We start from the raw sequence: 20707 nt of genomic DNA, 5'->3' as shown, positions 1-20707 counted from the left end.
GCTAATAGCGACAGTTTTATCAAAAACCGCCGCTAATAGCGACGGTTTGCAAGAAACCGTCGCCGAACTAGATCGGCGACGGTTTCTCAAAAACCGTTGCTATAAAAATCCGTCGCAAATAACGACGGTTTGTACAAATCCATCGCTAATAGCGACAGTTTTTTCATAAACTGTCGCTGATAGCGACGGTTTAAAAGAAACTGTTGCTCAAAAAAAGGGGAAGGGCAAATTGGTCTTTTCATCAAAAAATTCAAAATTATCCTACACTTAAAAATCGTACCAAACATAATATTATTTTACACCATATATTACAATCCTATCACAATCATTTACGTACCAATCATTAGTTTACTCTATCCTCCAACCAAACGTAGCATTAACGTACACATACAATTCTTCAATTTCTTCTTCATTGTGCTTCATTTAAATTTAAATCTGAATCATTCTTGATCTTAATATTTTGCTTTAAATATGATTTAATATATATGTATATGTTTCATGTTACTTAGTTGAACCTAATTTCAAATATATCTATAAAAAAATGTGCTTGAATTATATCATACAGAAATTAGGACATAGTATGTAGGACCGAGCGCTTGCCACTTTACCAAAATCTATAGCTAGTAGTAATGGTGCAACTCAAATATTTTAAATTGCACAGTAGCTCAAACACCACGGTTCGGCCGATCTACCAAACAGGAACAATTATTGCACCCAACAATCTCTCTCCCAATAATTGCACTACTTGCAATCAATGGGAATCGAACCCGTAACCTTAGCTCTGATACCAATTGTAGGGCCGAGCGTTTGCCGCTTTACCAAAAGCTATAGCTAGTAGTAATGGTGCAACTCAAATATTTTAAACCGCACAGCAGCTCAAGCACCACGGTTCGACCGCTCTACCAAGCAGGGACAATTATTGCACCCAACATAGTAATACACAACATTATTTTTTTTATTTAACATGTCTCTTTTTTTTCATCCACTATGTTTGTCTAAACTTTTTTATTCAAAATTTGACTCATTTCGTAGAATATATGTATGAAAAGCAAAAAATTATATAATTCACAGAAACCATTTATTATTCTCTTCGTAGAACAGAAGACCCAAAATACGTGGTTTTGATTGGTATACTCTCATACTTATTTTTATATAAACAACAAGACACATCATATAATATCAGAAAAATCATTTACCGCCAATAATACTAACCAAAACGAATAAAAAAATCATAACACAAACAACCTCGATAAGAAAAAAATGATAAGTCAAAGTTTAAAAATAATTTATTTAGTACAATAACAAAGAAATTGAAGTATATACGAGCAATAAAAAGCATAAATCACTCTCAAATTAAATATTAACTCACATTATTCACAATTTGTATAAATTTTCCAATATTTTTTTCAAATAAAGAGAAGACGTCTTATGAATGTCATCGTTTTATAGATATTCATTCCACTTCTTTAAAAAAACACAAATGAAAAATGGTGCCTTGAAATCATAATAAAACCATTTAGAAAAGCAGACGTAAAAATATAATACAAAGTCACACAATTTTTCTTAAACCATAGAAAAATATTATACTATTGACAAAATATATCTAGTAACAACAAAGCATGCGTTAACTTGTGATATAATTAAAATTTAGAATCATGCATAATCATTGAATTAGAACAAAATCACATGCCAAAAATCTACTGGATATTATATATTTTAATAATTTATCCATATTTTTCGTTCATCAGAAGACTATTTTTGTAATATTATTTATTATGAAAATAATAGGTGAACTATAAAATTTGGTAGGTCTAATAATATAAGCAAGAACATAAAAACTCAAATTAAAATACCTTCTATCAATCTAAGTAAAAAAAATTGATTAGAGAATATAATAATGTCGTAAAAAAATTAAATATTGATTTATAGACATAAGTTTGGAAATACATTTGCCCCAATAAAAAAAAATATTATTTCTTGATATTCTGAGACATAAGGTAAAAACGAAGAAATATTTCAATTTTTTTAATATTTTCTAAGTCACTTCAAACTAAGTAATCTAAGCAAACAGAAAACATGCATTTTGTCTTTAAAAATTAGAAAAATATCTCAACAATAAAAAAGTGAAAAATAACCATTTTTGTTGGATATTTGATTTTGTTTCTCTTTTCTTTGTGCAAACAAACAAATCACATAAACAATCCAAACACAATTACATGATCAATACAAATGACATATAACAATCAAACATGTTAACGCTAGGGTAAAAAAAACTCCTCTCATTGCAAGAACACAAAATGATCAAATGGAGCATATTATTTAGTAATATTTATTTAGCAGCATTTATAAAAAAAATTGACTAAATAACTTAAAAACAGTGTTTGAAATCACTTACATACAAACATTTCTCTCAATCACATATCTCTATTGACACGTTTGAAAATATTTTTATTCTAAATGAGAGAAAGAAATTTTGTATGACATTAACATTTATTAATAATTTATTTTTATTCAGTCCGACTCATCTCTTTTTGTCTTCCTATTATTATTTGACGGCAATATATAAATTTAAGTAATTAAAATTAAATTTAAAATTAAATTAAAATAATAATTAGTTTGATTAAGTTAAATACACTATTAATGATCTTATTAAACTAAGATAAAAAAAAATGACTTAAATAACACCATTAACATGACAAATTGTAAAATAAAAAAATATTATAATAGTAAGATCACAAATGAAAGTCATATATTTAATAGATTAATTAATAGGTAATATATTATTTAGTAATATGTATTTAGTATCATATATTGAAAATTGATTAAATAACTTAAATATTTGAAATGAAATCACTTACATACAAATATTTTCTCTCAATCACGTATTTTTGTTGATACACAAGTAATCTATATATATCTATCTTCTAAATGGGAAAAAAATATTTTATATGACCTTAATATTTATTAATAATTTAATTTTATTCAATCACACACATCTCTATTCGTTTTTCCATTATTACCTTAATGTTCGTAATATTAGCAATATTTAAATTTATAACATTATAATAGTGATTTTCTGTGAATTTGATGTCAATGTAAATATTAAAGTAAATAATTAAATTTAAAAATAAAATATATTAATGATAATTATTAAATGAATAGATGAAAAAAAAACAAAAAAATAAATATGTATTTATGATAAAGATTTTATGTGAATTTGATGTCAATGTAAATATTAAAGTAATTAATTTTAAATTTAAAAATAAAAATATATTAATGATTATTATTAAAAGAATATATGGAAAAGAAAACATGTAGTAATTAATTTTAAATTTAAAAATAAAAATATATTAATAATTATTATTAAATTCATAGATGAAAAACAAACAAAAAATAAACATGTATTTATGATATTGATTTTCTGTGAATTTGATGTAAATGTAAATATTAAATTAATTAATTTTAAATTTTAAAATAAAAATGTATTAATGAAATGATTATTATTAAAAGAATATATGAAAAATAAAACATGTATTAATGATTATTATTAAATGAAAGTAAGTATATTTATGTAAATTCACAATTTATATTCATATATATAGATTAGTATATAGATATAGATATAGATATAGATATAGATTAAACCTCGATATATAAATTTATAATTTCTTATTTTCTGTTTTGTTAAATATAATTTTTTTTGTATTATTTGTAAAAAAACTAATATTATGAAAAATATAATAAATACATACATTGTAAAAATAAGTTCGAAACCTCTGTTAGCATAATTTTTTGTAAAAATAAGTTCTAAACCTCTGTTAGCATAATTTTTTGTATTATTTATTTTAATAAAAGAATGTATAACACTATTACTATAATTTGTAAGGTATTTTCACAAAACTAATTAATTTTAATAAAAGAATTACTATAATTTGTAGTCATGCCATGAAAGTGAGTGAAAGAGTAATAAATAATAATTAGTCAATGGATTAATAATAATAATAATAATTAACTAATTACATGAATTACTATAATTTGTAGTCATGCCATGAAAGTGAGTGAAAGAGTAATAAATAATAATTAGTCAATGGATTAATAATAATAATAATAATTAATTAATTACATAAAAGGATAATAGAGTAAATTCACAATTCAATTCGTATATTTATATAGATATAGATATAGATATAGATATAGAAGATATAGATATAGATTTATTAATTAATAGATGAAAAACATGGAAAACAACAAAAAATTTAAATATGGAGGGTGTAAATGAAGGTAAGGACATTTTTGTAAATTGACAATTCACATTCATATTTATTTTAATTTTTATTAATTAAAACAACAAAAAAATTAATATGGAAGGTGTAAATGAAGATAAGGACATTTATGTAAATTCATTTTATTTTAATTTATTTTAAATTTTATTAATTAATAGATGAAAAACATGGAAAACAACAAAAAAAATTAAATATGAAGTGTGTAAATGAATGTAAAGACATTTTTGAAAATTCACAATTCACGTTCATGTATAGATATAGATATTGATTATGAAAAATATGATGGAAAGTTGGTCAGTTTTTCCACCTTTTCTCCTAATTAATTTTAAAATAATTTATATTTTTAGTTAATTCATATAAAAAATGCGATCACATTTTAAAATAATTATTATTATAATAAACATGTCAATCATTACATGTATATATTTATTTTTTTTAATAATTTAAAATTAATTTTCGAATTACTGATTTTTGCGCTAACATAACTAAAAGTTTCATTGGTTGTTTCCCAAAGGGAAAAGTACGGGCTCCTTTAAGAAATTCAATGAGGGAGAAAATTTCCAGCCAAAAGAGGAACCGTTTTAAGGAAGGTTAGCCTTCTGCATGAAACATATCTGTGCATTTTTAATCGATACTAGCGTACATAAAGCATCCAAAAAAAACCTAAAGAAAAGCATCCAATCTATTCAAAATTCTTTTAAAAGAAGATACAAACTCTGGATTCATCCCACACACGATGCATCTTTCCTCCAGCTGCAGCTGCTCGTTATGCCTGGTGATAAAGTACGTTAGACAACAAAATCAATATTCAAACCAGATTGATAAAAAGAAGCAACTGGACCAAGAAAAACAACAGCTTGTTTGTATGGAAGTTATGGAGTTTATAACCAGTCTATACCTGAGAGACATTTTCAATTGTGTTCCAGATCTTCTTGGACGTTTTCCATCTATAGAAAATCGTAAAAACAATCTGGTCAAATTCACAATACAGACTACATGTATGTCTACTAGTCATAGGTTCGTCTCGTTAATCAGACTCACAAAGTTAATTTGTCAATAAGCTATTCATAATCCAAAAAGATAACATAAAGAATCTTGTTCTAATTCTGAAAAGGAAAGCATAATAAGAATTATTTCAAAATATGCATGTTTAATCATCAGATTATGCAGCAAAGAATAATAGAACATAATCCAAAAAGATAACATGCTGTGGGCAAATTATCAGGTTGAAATGAAGAATTTCAATGAAGCAGAAGATGCAGAGCAAAGAGATTTTGAGTCAAACCAAGTATTCAAATAAAAAGCATCGCAAACTACCAACAATCAAGACTCTTCAAACATATTAATAAATAGTGCGATGTATTTTCTCGTTCCCAGCTAAGAACAGAACATATGCATGATGATTTCCTCTATTATTCATATGAAATTGAAAGAAAGATGTAATTGGACCGCATAAACTTAAACGTACCAATGCAAGCGGTTTGGATTCCCAAAGCACTATCGGGGACGACGGTGATTTACCGAAACATTTTGGCGGAACAGCCACGATCTTCTCCAAGATCACTTTGTTTGCCTTGAACATCTCCACCAAATACCGCTCGTTCCTGCTATTTCTGTAATTTGTCAACTTAATTTCTTTAAGTCTTGGTATTTTGAGATCAATAAAATTGTTATCCATCTGTACCTACAATGTTAACCAGGCAAAAAAACAATGATTAATATCAGATAGACGACAATTAGTAGAACAAATGAAATCACTTACATCATTGTCATGAAAACCATCGTAATCAAACCAGCCGACTGTGAGGTCATAATCCATGATTATCATTTCAAGCATAGGTGATGCTTCAAGAAAGTCGAATATACCGAGTCGATCGTTCTCGGCAAATCCAGTAATCAGCTCCAATTTTTTGAGATAACTGAACGTAGGCAGCATTTTCGGCTGCCAATTACGAATTAGCATTTAGTATACATGAACAAAGGAGAATAGTTTGCCGATATCATATACATGCATCGATCCCTAACACAATCCAACACTAGAGTGAATACATGTTTACTTGAAGATCGATGGAAAGAGAATAGTTTACCGGAAAACGCCACATGTTATGAATGCGCAGCCGCTCCACACCCTGAAAGTAGATAAGGAAACTATGCCAAAGATCGAAATTACTGGAATACCTTCTGCTGAAAAAATCGAAATCAGCTTCAACCAATGATGGCACATTGAGGCGTATAGAGCTGAACCCAACACCGAAATCGACCACTGTCAATGAAAGAAGTTCTGGTGTGTCGATATCCATTAATAGTAGAGCACTATCATCAAAATCATCAAGCCTGAAATGGCCTTTCAGTGTTAATTTCTTAAGCCTTTTTAGGTGAATGCGAAATTCATCCACCCCTGTATTCTGTATCGACTCCAATTGCAATATTTCGAGATTGACGCATAATAACACCAAACATTCTATCTGGTGCTTGTGAGTCAACAGCACATCACGTAGCACCAATATCTTGAGGGATTCAAATCCCGCAGATACATTGGAAGGGAAACTAAAAGCACAATTATGGAGTTGAACTTCCGTGACTGAGCTGTTCATAATATTTAAGAACAAGAACTCAAATGTCTCGGACATGTTTTCGATATATCTCCAGTCTTCAAAATATGTCCTCCATGTCCGTGGTCTGACCTCCATCCAAGGTTGGCTGTAAAAACGGAGTTCTAGTTTTAAAACTCCACGTCTGAGTGCGCTGCGAATCCACGAGCGAATTTCCATTTCACGGTTTCCGAAATCCGCGTGGTGAAAAGCTAGTTGAAAATATTTGAGAGGCCTGTGGGGTGGTAGTAGAAAAAATGCTCGCCATACGCTGTCCGCGAATGAAGCTCGAGCGGGGGAATAGATTTGCGAAGATTTCTTGTAAAAAGGAAGAATATCAAAGCGAAGTCCAGGTACCTGGTGCCAAAGATTGCGCCATGACCGGGCCAGTATGCTGGTACAATTTGCGTCCAAAGTCGGCAAAAACGAGAGTATATGGACGAGTATATCTTCCGGTAAATCTTCGATTGTGGGCGGGAGTATACTGGTGTTAGCCTTCATTGTTTCAGGCGTGGAGTAACTAAAGAAAAATACTCACTAGAATATCGAGCTTTCAATCACCGATTCAAATATCATATACTGGACTCCGCCATTTCTTGGAATAATAAAGAAAAAGACTCGCCGGGAAATTTCACGGAGAGGATGAATATCGATCGGACATGCAGAGAAGAGGTAGGTATGACAGCTACAGTAGCGGTTTGTTTGGCCGTGCAGTGTAGAAAACTGAAAAAATAGCTGAGAAACTAATGGCAGTTTGAAAATGCTTTAATATTGCCAATTAATAAAAAAAATATTTAAAAAGAACGACTAGAAAAAATTCAAATAATCTGCCATCTTAAAAAGAGAAATAAACTAATTGAATAATTACAATTATTAAATAAAAATAACATTAATAATGTAGACGTCACAATTTATATTAAATTATTTAATTTGGAAATTAGGTTTTTGTATAACTATATGACGAATATCTTATTGGGGTCATCCATGAAGAAATATTATTTTTAATGTGAATATCGGTAGGATTGACATGTCTCATAGATAAAGATTCATGAGATCGTCTCACAAGAGACCTACTCATATTTATTTTAGTTTAGTTCCACATCATAATTATGGACTAACTCGATTATTATACATTATAATAATATAATATTAAATGGTGTATATTTTTTAGTATATATTATATAAAAAGGATATCTTTCTATTGTCAAACTGCCGAGAGTTTAAATATAATATTCTGAACAAGTACAAATCCCAATTAATATTAAATCAATCCCGAAATAATAAGATTATTCTTAAGCTATAATCACGTACATTAAATATCGACATTTACCAATAACAAAAATTCATTAGAAATCGTAATTAAGAATTTAGAACAATTAGTCTAAAATACCATGATATATTTGTTCTTTTGTTATCAGGAATATATTTGTTATTGACTTTTAAACTAATCCCAAATGCCATTGCCATTAAAGCTTTTAATTATCTGTACACTTATAGAAATGTGGATGATAAACAAAGTTTTTGTATTGTGATTTTATTATATTGTTAAAAAATTATATATTGTTTGTATCAATTGCACGAGAATTGATGAAAGAAGTATATAAAATTTAGGGTCCAATTTGAGATATTGAATTTGTAGAAATTAATGGATTGCTTATTCATTTAATTAGTGTATTTAATTTTTTGACCTCATTAAACATACGAGGATCATATTAGTGTTTTTAATTTTTTAATAGGAAATTGTTATATAAGAAACTTTAAAAATAATATTACGTAAAAATTGAATATATATTTGATAATAAAAATACATTTAAGAAATAACATTTTCTTGATACATAATTAAATGAAAAATATTAAAATAATATCTTTTTGAATAGAAAATATATTTTTCATTAAAAATATTAAAAGAAAAAAATTAAAAAAATATATATTATATACTATACTTATAAAAGTGCAAAAGAATGATAAAGTTTTTCTTTGTAAATTTTATATTATCCTTTTAAATTGTGCATTGTTAGAATAATTGATAAAAAGTTTCTACATAATTTTTGAGAAATCTAATAGCAAAAAGAGCGAGTCTCATGTGAGACCGTCTCACGGATCATAATATGTGAGACGGGTCAACCCTACCCATATTCACAATAAAAAGTAGAGTGGGTATCATGTGAGACCGTCTCACGGATATTAATCTGTGAGACGGGTCAACCCTATTCATATTCACAATAAAAAGTAATACTCTTAGCATAAAAAAAATTATATTTTTTCATGGATAACCCAAATAAGAGATTCGTCTCACAAATTCGACCCGTGAGACAGTCTCACACAAGTTTTTGACTAAAAAGTAATACTTTTAACATAAAAAATAATATTTTTTCATGAGTGACCCAAATAAGATATTAGTCTCACAAATACGACCCACGAGACCGTCTCATAGATTATGATCCGTGAGACTGTTTCACATAAGTTTTTGCCTAACAATGATACATTAAAATAAATATATGTTTGATAATAAAAATAAATTTTTTTTAATCTATATCTATATCTAAATAATGATACATTAAAATAAATATATGTTTGATAATAAAAATAAATTTTTTTTAATCTATATCTATATCTAAATAAAAGTGTGGATCATGAGTTATGCTTTCTAATTGTCACGAGATAAAAAGAACTTTCTTATCAATACAAATCAAAAAACTCAATAAATATATATATATATATATATATATATATATATATATATATATATATATATATATATATGTGTGTGTGTGTGTGTGTGTGTGTGTGTGTGTGATCCTAATTTTTGTAAGGGCAAAAATAAAATATCAAAATTTTATATTTATTTCACCTAATATATAAGTAACTATAGTCTAATTATTCCACCGGATATATAACTAATAGTCTAAAATGATAATGAATTAGTGCTACAATATAGATTGATTGTAGTAATTTATATCACTTAAAGGATAAAATATAACTCTTATATTAATTTTCTGAAATAATCCATCTTTTTTTTAGAAATAAACATTCATAACATCAAATCGATAAATCCTGAGTTACAATAGTAGAAAGCCAAGATGAAATATTTTGATCTTACTAAAGTAAATTAGAAGAGCTATTGAATGCTCTATATTTAAATGTTTTATTTTTTCTCTACGTGTAATTTTATGATTTTAATGCAATTTTGTAATTATAGTTGGACTATTTATAACATTGAGAATTAAAAATATATAAAATTCTAAAACCAGAAACAAATTGAAATTGCATAGGATGATATAAAATACGATCTTACCAAAAAAAAACTATTTACATCATATTTTAGCGTGCCAAAAGAAAACCCAACAAAAAATACAAAAAATAAACATAATCAAGGTTATATCTTAATACGACAGAAAATTCGTGAAACACTTCCAAGAAATGGGGAAGTGATTGGGGTGATTATGTTAGAAGGGGTTTTCAAAGAGAAACTTGAGCTTTCACTTTGATCACATTTGCTGGGGGAAGCCAGCACTCGACGACTAAGAAATAATTAAACCTATAACTTTTTTCTTAAGAAAGAAAGATTATATTCGCTAAATTACGTATAATTTACATTACAATTTTAACACTTTATTAATATATACAAATATTAGAACAAATAATGACATCAAAAGTTTTTCATTTTGAAAGTCTCAAACTTAATAAAATAGTATATAATAAAAATGCACCACAAGTGGAAGCATTTTTAGAAAAATACTTGGATACTGCATTTCCTCTCCCAGTAAAATTTATTTGCCAGGTAGCTTTAATAATTTTACTTTCATTTTCTTACTAGTACAAATGTGTTGGCTTTTAATGTAAAGTTTATATATTCTACAAAAAGAATATTTATGGAGTGGTCTAATTTTATTTGATTTAGGGATTAACACCTAATTCTCAAAATTATTTAGATATGTATAAAATATATTTTTCCATTGGAGATTAAAACTAGAAAAAAAGGGAAATTCGGCGTGGCGCAACTTAAATTAATTTCATATATGTTCAACAGCACTAAACATGAATAGTCTTTAGTTCTTCAATCGGAAACTCTCCAAATACTGAAGAAATGGAGAAGATACTGTAACATCGTGTCCCAGTTTGGTGGGGTAGCTGCTACTCGGTGGACAAGGAAGGCCTCCAGGCCGATGCAGTGAGCAAACACAGATCTTTCCAACCAAGCTTAAGGGAGCCCTTATCCTCCACCAGAGTGTAGCCATCAGAACTAGGGAACATTCCAAGCAAGAGAGTGGCTTGGGCAGCGGCATTGCCTGCCAACGATATACCTTTAAAGCCAGATTGCTGAAGCTTTTCTCTCCAATTTGTGAACTTGGCCTCCCCTCTTCTCGATGGACCCCCGACGCCCAACACGTTCTTTATCTCCCTGGACAACAGTTGCTGCTCCACTGCATGCCTTTCTTCGCTCTCTTCCCCGTAGCAAGCTCCAAGAGAGTCGAACAAGGCCGAGTAGTAATGAATCGCTTCGACGAATCTTCCCAGGAAAGAACCTGCATGGCTCAAGTCTTGCTCGACGACTGTGACCACTTTAGGGGATACTCTGCGTTAGGCTTCCGAGTATTAGAAACAGTAAAATATCAAATAGATTTCTACAATGTGGTAAAACTTAATGCATGGACCACAGAGAATCATCATCAACTGTGCCAAATCATTCACACCAGTCTGTAGTCTACGTGCATTACAAGGATAACAGGTCCCAATTATCTATTACAAAAACACTAAATAAACATGAGGTACTAATCCGTAACTTGCTCCTCTTCAAGTTCAATGCGAACATGCAAGCATAAGATAACTAGAATTATTGCTGGTGTTTCTTTCCTATAAATTTTCATAAGTTAATATTATCAAATCTTAGTTAGTTGAGGCGATAATCAGTAACTTATGACAAATACGTGGGAACAGATTAGGAAGTAATAAAAGAGGAGGTAATTGCAGATACCTTTGCAAGAACCATAACGTATTGGCGTCGGAGCCAGTGACATCGTATAGCGAATGCTGCAACCAGTGAACCGCAACAGCCTCCCTGCTGCTCACATTTAAATTCTCTGGGTTGAGGTTGCCAACTTTTTCGGTTATAGGCGAAAACTCGAATGGCAGCCCCAATTTATCCGCAAAATCTGACAAGCGCTTTCCTGTTGCTTCGAGAGCCTCGGCGGAGTTTCCTAATCCTGTTAGGCGAACAAAAGGAGGACCACCGGGCCGAGATGCCAATATGTGAAAGAGGCCTGGCCACTGTAGCCCTTGCATGATGTCGAGGTCTATTATGTGAACCCTATCTTCTCTCTCGAACGCTTCTTGAATGGCCTGGTTAGCAGTGAAGTGCGAAAACTTGACAAAAGGGCTGATCCCATTGAAGACTTGAAAAGCCGTCGCCATCTTCTGGCTGTGCGGCACAGTTGGCAACGCAGCATATATCCCTATGCACGAGCTGACTAGCCTGGCTGACATTGCCTCTGAGAAGTAAGCAGCAACTCGTTGGGCAGACGTGCCAAATGGTGTGGCGAGTTGGGAGATCTCCAAAAGCAGCTTGTTAGCTTCTTCCAATTTATCTACTGACACCGCCTCCGCACACTGAAGGAGTAAAGTCAAAAGTTGCAGGCCTTGTTCGTCTCTTTGCTGTTGTCTATATTCCTCTTTCTTTTCCTTCATTGTCTCGATAGCGGAGTTGATTGTTCTCGCTAGTTTCGTGGTGGAGTCTCCAGGCGGACTCTTCAGCTGCCGCTGCTGATGCGCTAAGTGTTGGTCCTGGGGTTGAGCTTGTTCAGGCATCTCATCAGAATTGGAAACAATGGTCACCGGCGAGGAAGCAAAAGAAAGAGCACTCGACGTCCTAGGAGTATTGCTTTGAATGTGGATCTGGGTGTTACAGGGAGGCCAGCTTATGCCATGATTGATCATAGGCTCAGCGTTAAGGCCATGTGAGAGCAAGAAACTATTGTTGTCGGCGTGCATATGCAATCTGAGCTCGGAAGGGCTTTCAAAATTGAGAGGCGGCAACATGTCCAACTTTCTACCACTCCTAACGTCATCACTGGGTGTAGTGAGTGAACGGAGCCTATACTCGAGTAGGGTGGCAAGATTAGGGTTGCAGGGATGAATAATCTCCCGGACGTTGAGAATGAGTTGGGGAATGCAGACGTTGGAGCTTTGGATGAGATCTTTTACGATTCCATCGATCCATGTTGCGGTCTCCTCCGTGACTAAACTAGAGCAGCTGGTGGAAGCAGAAGACAGCTGCAAGGTAGTTGCACCTCGGCTTCCATCTGGAGGAAACAACGGCAAGCCCGAGAAAACACATAGTGGAGGAGTACTAGAAGAGATTTGAGATGGTAAGCTAGAGGAGGCGGCAGAGGAGTCCGTGAAATTAGTCAAGGCGGTGGTGCTACTAGCTCCGGCGGCATAATAAACATTATTTTGAATAAAAGAAAATGAAGGGTCTGACCTGGCTGACGCCGCCCTCGTGTTCAAATTCGTGGCATTATTATAATTAGATTGCATCATCGTGGAGTAGCTGGGGGCTTGTATTGAATGTTGAGATGGTGGGTTAGGAAGAGGAAGACTAGTAACATCCCCGTAGTCACCCTGAGGTGTCGGCGGCGACGCAGTTCCAGCGGCCGACCGGCGGAGGAATCTGCCCCCGTTGACGGCTTGTTGGAGTTCCATCTCCGACGCAGCCCTCTTTCTGACCATTTTGCTGCAGCCCTGCAATGGAGCGGTGGAATAATTACTCAAATGATCGGCAGTGTCTCCCCCGCGAGCTGCACGTATGTTATCAGCCTCGATAGCCCCAAAAGCAAAAGCCTTCGCCGCCATATAAGCAAGGGCAAAAACAAGGTTACGGTTTTCTGATCATGTTCTTGTCTCATCATTGATTATATAGACAGAGGATAGGAAACTAATCTTTTCTCCATAGCTCATGAGAAGAGGATCCAAGGAGATAAGAGCCGCCAAGATTCAGACAGAAGCATTGGGATTCTGTGGAGTTCCTCGCCTCCCCCGCACATCAATTTCCTAGCTGTCGCTCTAGTGGTCGTACAATGGTGGTGGTGCAAGCTTCCACCTGAGTAGATAGATAATATTAAAACATCGACAGAGATTACGGATGCTTTAATGTATCTAATCTCGAGTATCAATCCTTTTTGTCCTCGTGCATTTGACTTTTGTCTTAGGAAATTTCACACTACGAGTGTAAAATATTTTCAATTCTTCAACTTTGTTACGTACGCTAAAGAAATTTTGAGTTACACTTTATTACAATTTTTTGGTAATTGTAAGAACTTGGAAAATTCAAAAGTTAACAAAAACGTATTATTTTATTTTAATTTTAAGTCAAGAGACCGAAACACAAGCCTCGTTAACTAATTGATTAACTTCCTCGTATATTATATTTAAATTAATTTTCAAAAAATGAATCATATTATTAATTTGCGTATGATGGATAATAAATGGTGGGCTTAGGAGCAGGTAGAGATAGGACGCAACATGGTGATCAGAAGTGTAGTAGGTAACACAATGAAGCAAACTCAGTTTCCTATAATGCAACGTAGCGTTTGACATTTTGCTTTCAACGGCATCATAGCGTGGCAGCCTTTTCCTCTTTGGCCCCTTTTCATTTGTTTCCTTGTTAGCTTTTGTCTCCGTTTGACTCCCATCCTCCTCCTTTTTGGTTGCGCTGATCTATGTGCATCACATGCAATCTCCAATGTCACAGTTTAATATATTTGTTTTTTTAATTCAGAATTAGATACAAAGAAAATATTACAGCCAGCCGATTCACTGATATCGCACAGTCTTCGAGGGAGGGGAGTGAATAAAAAAAATGGTGGGTAACAGTTTATTGCAAAAGATGGAAATCTTTAGCGTCTAGTTGCTGTCAGGTTCACGACGCTGCTGCGGACTTTTTCCCCACTTTCAGCTTCCATACAGAGGCACGTGGGCTGAGATTACACACATTGCTATTTATTTCAATTTTGAGGACCCCCGAGTAAATCAAATGGATGTGCACGGCACTCTATGCAAATTCAGTAACATCATCCTCGTTGCATCCGACTATTAGAAAAAACAACATTGCATCGAAAATACCAATGACATATTTAAACCATTTTGCATGAGATCTTCTCCAACCGGACGGTATTTCAAGGGACGGATGATTCCGACCGATGCTCTCCTTTTTGGTGTTGCACTCTTCTGCGTTAGCTAGGTTTGGATCTACGCTATTTCTGAAAAGCAACAATTTTTTTTTGTTTTAATAATTATTGTAATAGTTAATTTTGACATACTTTAAATTTGATGATGATTTCGATAATATCTTTAGATTGTTTTTGGAATTTTAATTTTGTTTTGTCAATAAATACTGAAATTAATTATTGTTTTATATTTAATTGAATCCAGTATACCATTTAAGCACATGCATATAGTTTATAAAATTATGAAAAATGGGTATTGGATTAAAAGTTTTTTTTTAATTACGCTAAATTACATATTAGAATTAACCGTTTAAGATAATTGAATTAATCGTTTGAATCAACTTAATTAGTTATTTAAATTAAGTAATAAAACTAGTTGGAGATGAGTTTTGTAATTAGTGCATAAATTGTAATATTTTGAAGTTAATAGGGCTGTAAAATAGATAAAATAGAGGAACGAGTTGGGGTTGACTTACGAATATGATGAGGAAATGTAGATGTGGGCGAATGGCTCGTTTTAAAAATCTCATTGATTTTAAAAGGATTTTTAGTAAATTTTTGGTAGAACTTCCTAACGTGCCCACCTGTATTTCAACTATTTAAATTAGAAGTGTGCACGAACAACTTATATTAGGAAGGTTTGTGATACTCTGGGAATGGTTCAGATCATTCTTATATTCCGGCGGAAAGAGAAAACTTAATTGAGCCAAATTCTAATTTGTTTGAAAGAGTAAAACATGGATAAAATTTATACAGGGTCCTCTAGTCTGATCAGAGTCCCCTCATCTGACCAATGTCCTCACTCCCGACTAGGGTTCGGGTCACTTAATCACCAGTATGGGTTACCATGCCTACTGACAAAAGACATGGCATGAACAGTCGTTAGAAGACATGACATGTGCATATGTGTAATCAGGAATAGCATACATGCACTATAATCGAGGTCATCTTCTCCCCTATAAATACACATGTTTGCTCATTTGAGAGACATGACAATCTACGTCATTCAATAAATTCTCTCTATACTTGGTGAATTTTATACTGACTTGAATGTCGGAGTGGCTACGTCGAAAATCTTTCCAGCGTCCCACTGACATTATCTTGTTGAGTGTGTGCAGATTGTCTGACTAGTGGTCATCCCACCAAGGCAGGCCAGAGCATCCGAGAAACCGGGTCAGATCAATCGGGAGACCATGCCAGATTGCCCTGGAAGCAGGGGCGGATCTAGGATGTGGACACTGGGGGGGCCACTTAATTTATTTTGCGACGGATTTTTCACAAAACCGTCGCTATATGGCGACGTTTTAAGAAACCGTCGCAAAATTTGCGACGATTTTAGTTACACCCGTCGCTAAAAAATTTTTTTAAAATTTTTTGGGGGGGCCGCTTAGTTTATGTTGCGACGGTTTTCTCAATAAGCGACGGTTTTTGAAACAACCGTCGCTAAAATTTTTTTTAAAAAATTTTTGGGGGGGCCGTGGCCCCCGTTCGCCCTACACTAAATCCGCCCCTGCCTGGAAGAACAAGACAAGCCATACCACCCGAGAGATCAGACCAGATCACCAGGGCAGACTAAGACAGACCACCCAAGGTCATCTAATCAAGGCAACCCATACAATGAAAGAATTAATGCGGTGGAGTTCATTATAATTCTACGTATAAATATGAAACACAATGAAGGAATTAATGGAAATTAAGGGAAACAAAGTTGTTTTATTTGTTACTTGCGAGTATTACTTTTTCATAAATAACATGCGCATCAATAAATAATTAACATATGATGTATCAGATTTGTCGTCTAAAAAACTGGATTATTCGACAATACATGACATACATACACAGTAATTTTAACTTGATATTCAGAGTTAAAGATCCATTGTTATGTGTTGTTGTTCATCCATGTCCGTGACGGGTGTGTTAATGTGTTTCATATTGATTGAATTATGTTTTGGTGTGTTAATGTGTTTCATATTGACTGAATTATGTTTTTGAGAGTTATATATATATATATATATATATATATATATATATATATATATATATATATATATATCTTAATAATTTTTTTATATAACTAGCTTTTGAGATGAGTTTAGACACAAGGTTCAATCTTAACAAGACATAATTCGATTTTTTATCTCTATTTTTTAATCGATGGAAAACAATTATATAAAATGACAATAGTAGAATGAAAATTATTCCCATATAATGTATACAGTGAATTTTGTGAAATTAAGTAATGAAATAAAATTTATAAATTGAATAAAATGCACAATTACAAATTTAATGCAATGCAAAGTTTAAAAGAAATACGCAACCAAGTGTGAGAACAGATAAAGAGTTGATTTTTTCTACAGGCGTACGTGATGAAATTTGTCGAGGAATTTCATTTTGATGGGTTGTTTATTTCGTATACGTGAATATTTTGTTAGATACGCCTGTACCAAATATCTATCAATAATTAGTTTAAATTAAACTAACTATTAAAGTACGTATGTGCCTTTTTCCCCTTTCATTTTCGATACATAACATACATATGTCATAAATATTTAATAACAATTTAAATTCAAATTAATATTTAAATTTGCAAAAAATAGTTAATTATTAAATGTATTGAAAATTCTGTAATAATTTTTTTTGATTACATTAAAACTCACCATCGTTACATTTTGAATTTATTCTGTGAATAAATTTTTGAACTAATATAATAACTCATAAATCATGTTAATCAATCTTATATTATCCATATTTGTCAGAATATAATTATGTTGAGAAAATAAGTATGTATTAATGAAGAGCAACATAAAAGGAGGATAGTTTGTTAAACGAGGTGGAGCACTCTCATTACATCCATTTCTCTTCCTTTCGAAGTTGCGTTTGTTGGCTAGCTCGTGATCGAGGAGTTGATGGTTGATCAGGATCCTAGGAGTCGCAAAATCGTTGAATTTTTGGTGGGATCGATGCTCATACCATTGCCATCTTAGAAAAAAGAAGAGAATACGTGGAATGATCGATGGCGTATAGAAGAAGACATGGTGTGGGAAGATCATCCACCTACGTGCTGCCGTCGGACGACAGAGATGAGGCGGCGTTGTACACAGCGTCGTCTTCGCTGGCGGCTCAGGCCTTAAAGGCATCCGCCGCGCATTCTGACTCCTCTCGTTTCAAGGACCACCCCAAGGTTCCCGCGGCCACCTATCTGATATATTCTCCTGCTATAATACATCTAAGAACAAATCCTGATATATACATGATTTTGAGTTGGTTTTTCTCATCTTCTCAAACACGAACGCATGCACACACAGATATATATATATACACGGAGTTCTGGTACTCCCTTTATATGTCTTTGATCGATTTCGTTTATATAAACAGGGAGCAGGTCCTGCATATGATTACACGTCAATGGGGAGTTCGAGCGAAGACGGGAGCCTTTGGGGTGTTCTAGCTAGGAAAGCTAAGTCAATTCTTGAGGATGAAAATGTCCATCATTCCAAATATCATGGTGATAGCGTAACATGGCCAGAAATGTTGAATTCCTCAAGGATTGGGCAGGTGAATAATGACATCTAGCTCTTCTGAGTTGAGGTGGAGTGTTGCCAGTGTGCACTTACGGAATCAATTTATCTTCACCTGTCTTTGAAGCCACATCAGTTTATATGTATCAATCCGCGGTAACTGCTTTGCTTATAAGCTTTAAAATCATTCTTGTCATGTCTTTTGGTTCCTTTTTTCTGTAATAATTGTAGGCTGAAATGTCTACAAGGCTGGACAATCCTACTCTGCGTAAGAGACTGGATGCACTTGCATCTTCGATGAACCGCATTGGTGACTCCATTGGGAATGCTTTGGAGGTCAGATTAGACCAGTTGTTCTTTGTCTTGTGTGATCCTTACAGATATCAGAATCCAACGTCAGAAGTTTTTATCTGGTTTTATTAGAAATAGAGATGAATATTTTACCCCTTAAATGACCATCTTGTTTTCTATTTGACATTCTTTGGTGGCAATCTTAGTACAAAAATGCCACAGCAAAATAGATGCCCTTAAAGGCCCCTAAGAGTCGATTTATATGTCAACATCTATTTCTCATGGTTTTCAGGAAGGGCGAACAATTGTTGAAAACAAGACAGCAGATTTAATCCAAGAAACTCGCAAACTACAGCTAAGAAAAAAAGGAATGAACTTGGAGGAACTCAGCTTTGAATCAGGTGCACCTGTTTCATGGAAGCAACTAACGGAATCGCCAAATCAAACCAGCCAGGAAGATCAGCTCAAGGCATCTCGCGACGTAAGGTTGCCATATCTTGGTTTAATGTATTATGTTTCTGTTTAAGAGCAGCAATTGTGAGCCATGAAGTAACAGTTTCATTACCTCAAAGTGACAAATACAAGTTGCATATATGCATATATACCACCTGTTTCATACAACAGAAGAGGCATCTTTAATAAACAATTACAATGGATTAAAGTATCATAATCCAAGAACTGCTATATCTTGGCTCTTCTTCGTTAGATTTGACCTGAATATTAACTTCAACATCAAAAATCAAAATGTAAATCCAATATTAGTTTAAACCTTATTTTAACTTGGGTTTTGGAGACTCATTTGAAACAGAGTTAAACAAGATCTCTTGCTTCAATCTGCCGTGTTTTTCTCGCTTTTTCAGTGTTGAAATGAATTGTACACTACTATTTGGCAACGCAGGTGGCAATGGCAACAGCTGCCAAAGCAAAACTACTTTTGCGAGAGCTGAAAACTGTCAAAGCAGACCTGGCTTTCTCAAAGGAGCGGTGCTCTCAGCTAGAAGAAGAGAATAAAATCCTTAGAGAGGCTCGTGAGAAAGGAGTTAATCCTGCCGATGATGATATGGTATCTCCCTTTATTCCCTTCTAGTCCGGATTGAACTTAATTCAGTTGATCTACACGTAACTTGAAATTCACTACTTTATATTTGCTGTCCAGATACGCCTTCAGCTGGAGACATTATTGGCAGAGAAGGCCCGACTGGCTCGAGAAAACTCCGTGTACGCTCGCGAGAACCGCTTCTTGAGGGAGATTGTGGAGTACCACCAACTCACAATGCAGGACGTTTTGTACCTGGATGAGGGAAATGAAGAACTTACAGAGGTGATTTCTCCCATTCCTATGGTGTATAGGACAACACTCTCTATATCTCCACCATCGCCAATGTCTCCACCCTCGCCTTCCGAGATTTCCAGTCAGAAAGGAAGCTATGCAAGCTCCCCCACCTCATAGAGAAACAATAGATATCCCCAAGAACCCAAACTCTGCCAACTACAAACATAAAAATTGATTAGTTTTCTTTGATTATAGCTATGCAAGCTAGAATTAATATCACATGAATTTAGTACTAGCAAGGGTAAAAAATTATTTTAGTAAATTTTATCTATAAATAATATGTCTTACCCACATATTTTATTTATTTTTATTTACATATTTAAATTTTTAGATAACTATATTATTTTTATAAAAAATATTAATTTAAACACAGCAATAATTATTATGGTTAGATGATTATTTCAAAGAAAGTCACGGGTGCAAAGAGGTTCAATTTCTTAGAATAACTGCTCTAGTCAATTAAAATGTG

General features: G+C 33.0%; 3 protein-coding genes across 3 annotated transcripts; 1 reads left to right on the top strand and 2 right to left on the bottom strand.

The window, feature by feature from the left end:
- Positions 1-5625: 5625 nt before the first annotated feature.
- Positions 5626-7375, bottom strand: LOC140839295 (FBD-associated F-box protein At1g66310-like). The gene is made up of 3 exons (XM_073205933.1): positions 6341-7375; positions 6046-6225; positions 5626-5967 (listed from the first exon to the last, which is right to left on the bottom strand). Exons 1-3 carry the CDS (start codon positions 7373-7375, stop codon positions 5626-5628), a joined length of 1557 nt encoding a protein of 518 aa, XP_073062034.1.
- A 3475-nt stretch (positions 7376-10850) lies between these two features.
- On the bottom strand, positions 10851-14064 carry LOC140839949 (protein SCARECROW-like). Its single transcript, XM_073206970.1, has 2 exons — positions 11850-14064; positions 10851-11450 (listed from the first exon to the last, which is right to left on the bottom strand). The coding sequence occupies exons 1-2, from the start codon at positions 13721-13723 to the stop codon at positions 11009-11011; spliced, it is 2316 nt and encodes a 771-aa protein (XP_073063071.1). The 5' UTR covers positions 13724-14064; the 3' UTR covers positions 10851-11008.
- A 3833-nt stretch (positions 14065-17897) lies between these two features.
- LOC140838028 (uncharacterized) lies at positions 17898-20420 on the top strand. The gene is made up of 6 exons (XM_073204113.1): positions 17898-18277; positions 18472-18651; positions 18846-18950; positions 19198-19386; positions 19804-19968; positions 20062-20420. The coding sequence occupies exons 1-6, from the start codon at positions 18110-18112 to the stop codon at positions 20353-20355; spliced, it is 1101 nt and encodes a 366-aa protein (XP_073060214.1). The 5' UTR covers positions 17898-18109; the 3' UTR covers positions 20356-20420.
- The last annotated feature ends 287 nt before the right edge of the window (positions 20421-20707 follow it).

Source organism: Primulina eburnea, chromosome 8, assembly GCF_022965805.1.
Source record: "Primulina eburnea isolate SZY01 chromosome 8, ASM2296580v1, whole genome shotgun sequence".
In the NCBI taxonomy this organism is placed as follows: Eukaryota; Viridiplantae; Streptophyta; class Magnoliopsida; order Lamiales; family Gesneriaceae; genus Primulina; species Primulina eburnea.
This window is presented reverse-complemented; position numbering and strand designations above follow the sequence as displayed.